At 42.2% G+C, this 4,973-nt stretch overlaps 1 protein-coding gene across 1 annotated transcript in view; it reads left to right on the top strand.

Moving 5' to 3' along the window:
* Window positions 1-4,973, top strand: part of LOC107099344 (alkaline phosphatase-like) — a gene marked incomplete at its 5' end in the record, with an annotated part of 21,412 nt that overhangs the window by 13,199 nt on the left and 3,240 nt on the right. The window contains 6 exons of the mRNA XM_015397423.1: window positions 1,144-1,316; window positions 1,432-1,572; window positions 2,473-2,542; window positions 3,069-3,203; window positions 3,862-4,053; window positions 4,850-4,935. Coding sequence (XP_015252909.1) covers window positions 1,144-1,316; window positions 1,432-1,572; window positions 2,473-2,542; window positions 3,069-3,203; window positions 3,862-4,053; window positions 4,850-4,935 — 797 coding nt within the window. The remainder of the gene's footprint in view (window positions 1-1,143; window positions 1,317-1,431; window positions 1,573-2,472; window positions 2,543-3,068; window positions 3,204-3,861; window positions 4,054-4,849; window positions 4,936-4,973) is intronic.

The raw sequence follows: 4,973 nt of genomic DNA, 5'->3' as shown, positions 1-4,973 counted from the left end.
ACAGGAACCAACCAAACCAGTTTCTCTCTTGTATCGATCGTCCAGGACAGCTTCTCTGTTCTACATTACAGACCATCTAGATCAGCGGTAACCAATTCAAACTCATTGGGCTCCGAATAAAGAAAATCATCAACCAGTAAAGGAGACATTTTTAATTATAATCTGTTACTTTAAACAGAATTTAACACTGAAATAAAATGAGGTTTTTATTCAGATGAAGTTAATGTTTCCAAACTGGCCAAACCTCTTGAAGCTGTTCTCAAGTTCTTCATCTCTGAAGAAAATGTTTTTTATCTGGTCCAGAATGAAGCCACGCCTCTACTTCTGATCAAGCAGCTTTTATTTTCTTTGTCTTGCAGCAAATCTATGTTTAGCTAAATAACATTTACATTAATACAGTATAGACCTTCTGACCAAACATTTAGGAGAAGCTTTAGACCAAATTGTTTGTTTTTTGAATAAAATCCTCTGACTATTGGACTCTTAATTGATCTAACTGTGCGAGCTTCCCTCATTACTCAGCATCCTCATGTTTACCAACAGATGGCAGCAACATGAAATAAAAACGTTATTGAAATAAAAATAAAACACCTTTTTCCGTGTCCGCTGCAAACTCTTTGGTTTTAGGCTTTCAGCACCATGGAGGGCTAATCTTTAAGCTCCACTGGGTTTATTCACATATAATGATGTGTTGTGACTTACAGACCCAATTAATTAGTTTATTTCTTTAAGCCATTTTTATCTGTCTTTTAGGTTTTGATCTTTTTTCTTTATTTTAACATTAATTAGGAAAAGGTCAGATTATTATTGACTGAAAACATCTATCATTTACTTTGTTAATATAATTGCACAGACATGATTGTGCTGTTTTGTTGGTATTTATTGTTTTGTTGGTGTTTATTGTTTTGTTGGTGTTTATTGTTTTGTTGGTGTTTATTGTTTTGTTGGTATTTATTGTTTTGTTGGTGTTTATTGTTTTGTTGGTGTTTATTGTTTTGTTGGTGTTTATTGTTTTGTTGGTATTTATTGTTTTGTTGGTGTTTATTGTTTTGTTGGTGTTTATTGTTTTGTTGGTGTTTATTGTTTTGTTGGTATTTATTGTTTTGTTGGTGTTTATTGTTTTTGTTGGTGTTTATGTTGCAGGTAAGTCTGTGGGTGTAGTAACGACCACGCGGGTGCAGCACGCCACCCCTGCAGCCACCTACGCCCACAGCGCCAGCAGGTCGTGGTACAGCGATGCAGACATGCCAGATGCAGCCATAGAGGAAAACTGCACTGACATAGCATCCCAGCTGATCAAAAACATCGATATTGACGTATGTTACACCGTAGCAGCGATCATTAGCTTGGACCGTTTTGAGAAAGACTTTTGTTATAAAAGCGCTGATCTGCCTAAATGTGAAATCTGTAATCTGTGCTTGTTTGTGGCAGGTGATCATTGGTGGAGGCAGGAAGTACATGACTCCCAGGTTCACCAAGGACCCAGAGTACCCCTCAGATTTATCTGCATGGGGCACAAGGAAAGACGGACGAAACTTAATCCAGGAGTGGCAGAGCATGAAAACAGGAAAGGTAGTTCATCTCCAACCGCTGCAGAGTTTATATACCGGAGATAAACAGCTTCACGCCGTCTGCACAAAACGGATCCATCAGACGGATAAAACTTATGGAAATAAAATGTGTTGAATGAATCAGCCTCCTGGTTGATGCAAGAAATCAGGCAGCGATTAAAGCAGCGATTAAAGCAGCGATTAAAGCAGCGATTAAAGCAGTGGACTGATGGAAGAAAAGGTGCTGAAGTTTCTACATGGGGTTCCTGCAGCAGACGCCCTAAAATAAGTTGGGTTCATCAATCGCTCCGTATTTAGAAATAGAAGCACCCGTCCCGCATTTAGTGGAACGCACTTTGTCCCGCATTACTGGGAGAGTAAAAAACAGTAAACAGCCAATGGAAACTGAAGGACAAGGGCACGTTAGATACAAAACTTACGGTAAATTTGTTCCCGTCCCTGTCCTGCATTGTGACCAATGAGCTGACAGCATTCATGTAACGATCCAGAATCCCCTCATCCTCATAAGGATTTTTTTATTGCTGTTTTACGATTGCAGCCTACAGTCATTGCATTTATGGCACAAATATGGCACCAAAAATGTGCACTATTTATTTATTGTTTTATCTTCACTTTCAGTTAAACGGGACAGACTTGTGTTTAAGATACTTATTTTATTCAGCAAAGTTTGTTATTTTGTGTTAAAGTGAATTGCTGGGTAATAATTTGTTTTCCATGTTTTCATGTCGCTCACAAATATGCATCTAATTCAAAGCAGATTTGAGTCAAATAGTTTTTAAAAATCATTCCACACAATGGGGGGTGAAATAAAAACCACCGGTTTGAAAGAATTAGCCATCGAGCTAAAAGCACAAATTGTTTGACTTTCCTGCTTGTTGATGTTTCTTGGCGTGTGTTTCAGGTTGCCCGCTACGTCTGGAATAAAACGGACTTTGATGCTGTTGACCCTGAAGCCACAGACTATCTGATGGGTAATTCTGCTTGATTGATCGTGTTTCCATCCTCCTTTGGTTAATTGCACCTTTGTTTCCCTGTAAAGGTTCAGATTTCATTTAGGCATCAGGAAACACCCCAGTGACTGAACATCTTCCAGCTTTAGTAACTTTTACAGACGGACCAAACGTGCAGACGGGCCATTTTCTCTTTTTTTTTTGGACTCTATCTCATTCTAGAAAGAATAACTGTTTGTTTTTATTACTTGTGATTTGGAGACATTAGTTTACAGATTATGGCTTCATGCGGCGTAAAAACAGGTTTGTTCTGCAGATGTTTCCCTGAACTCTGCATTGCTGCAGAATCCTCCCTGAGTCTTGCCGTCTGGGATCAATAGCTGACTATTAAAGCATGGAAAGGGTTAATTAGGATCTTGCAGGTTCCTCTCCTCCCAGGTCTGAGGGTCAGCAGGGTTTCTGATGTGAGATCAGAGCAACAGGAGGAGCCTCAGCAGCTGGGGATGTTGATGCATTTTAACGCTGCGGTTTGCCTCTTTCCTCACAGCTCTGTTTGAACCCGGGGATCTGCGTTACGAGAAGGAGAGGGACCCAAGCAAGGACCCGTCCATCGCTGAGACCACAGAAAAAGCCATTCGGATCCTTCAGAAAAACCCCAACGGCTTCTTCCTGCTAGTGGAGGGTGAGAAACAGCTGATGGTGCCTCTTATGAGATGCAGGATCCATTTTTATGAACCACAGCCAAACTGGAGTCCTTCCAGAAAGTTCTAGCACCTCCCTCTGATGATTTATGCTTCATCTCCATAAAGGGCTATAACTGGGAGGTCACACACTCATTCTGCCCACAGAATGGGGGGGGGGGGCAGGCATATGCTGCAGCTGGTCACTGACAGCTGAACTCCCTCCTCAGCTTATTAAGTCAACCAATTAAATCAACGTCCAATCAAAATAAAGTGATCTGCTGTCAGCTGGCAGAACAAAGTTCACATCATAAAAGAGCAGATAATTTAATTAACACTTTGATTATCTGCTGTGGGGGTTAACATGGCGCCCAGCTTCATAACAGATCCTGGATCTGCAGCAGCTCTTTATCCATCATCACATCAGTAACAAACTGAAAGCCGTTATTGTTTCCATCCCAGTGAGATTAAAGGCCTCTGATGCATGAAAACATGAACGAATATGTGAAATATTCCCAAAGCAAACATCTGGACATCAATTCAAAGTCCTGAGAAGCTTTGAACAGCGAATCATTCATGGTGTAAATACAGACATAGAATAAATCTAATTTGCACATAAGTGAGTAAACAGGCTTTGCTGTTTAACCCTTGGTGTTCCAGGGGGGAGGATCGACCAGGCGCACCACGCCGGCCGCGCTTACATGGCCCTCCATGAGGCCATTGCTTTCGATGACGCCATCGCCAAGGGCCTGGAACTCACCAAGGAGGAGGAAACGCTCACCGTGGTCACGGCCGATCACTCCCACCCTCTCACCTTCAATGGATTTCCTTTCAGAGGGCAAAGCATTCTGGGTAATTTCCATCTCTATTTTCTCAGCAGTTTTTAGTAAAGTTTTAGTTTTCCTCACTGAGCTGGACTTCCTCTATCTTCCTCCGTGTGTGTGTGTGTGTGTGTGTGGGGGGGGGGATTTCTCACAGCTTCTCATTAAAAAATCAAGTGATGCTGACATTAATGGGTTAAAAAAGCAACCATCCCTAAAAGTCTGAAATAAACTACAAGCATCTTCCAGAGAAACAAAAGAGCCACTAAATTAGTTCCTGAACTGAAGTTTTTCAGACGTTTCCAACAAAATCCGCGTCAAACTTTAAACCTTTGACCCTTTAAAGCCACAGATACCAAATGAGCCTTCAAAGCTGCAGTTTGCAGCTCTCAGCTCCCTGCCTCCCCTTCCCAGCAGTGATTAATGAATCTCTAAGCTCTTCATCAGGAGGGAGACCCGCCAAGCTAATGGCTCATCTGGAGACGAACACAGAGATTCTCCATCAGCTGGAGACGTCCTGCAGGTCTCTGGAGATCCACACATCTCCCCTTCTGCTGCTTCAAGTGTTTCTGTAACCTCTGCATGTTCATGCATTCAGAGCAGCTCCCGCCCAGACCTCAGATCTCACCTTTCTGATATGCTCATTTCTGCATACAACCCCCAGCTGATCAGGGCTAAACCAGCAGTGAAGCAGGTCAGAGTGTGGTCTGAGGGGGCCATGGAGAAACTCCAGGACTGTTTTAAATGCTCTGACTGGAACATCTTCAAGGCTGCAGCAACATATGACAACTTATTAAATATAGATGAGTCTGCCATGACTGTGTCAGCCTACATCACCAAACGCATTGAGGACGTCAGCATCAAAAGTAACATCACCACCCGGGCCAACCAGCCCCCCTGGATAAATGGAGAGGTTCAGAAATCACTAAAAGCACCGAACTCAGCTTTCAA

Source organism: Cyprinodon variegatus, unplaced genomic scaffold, assembly GCF_000732505.1.
Source record: "Cyprinodon variegatus isolate N-32 unplaced genomic scaffold, C_variegatus-1.0 Scaffold861, whole genome shotgun sequence".
In the NCBI taxonomy this organism is placed as follows: domain Eukaryota; kingdom Metazoa; phylum Chordata; class Actinopteri; order Cyprinodontiformes; family Cyprinodontidae; genus Cyprinodon; species Cyprinodon variegatus.
The sequence above is the reverse complement of the archived record's forward strand: the minus strand, read 5'-3'. Positions and strand labels throughout refer to the sequence as shown.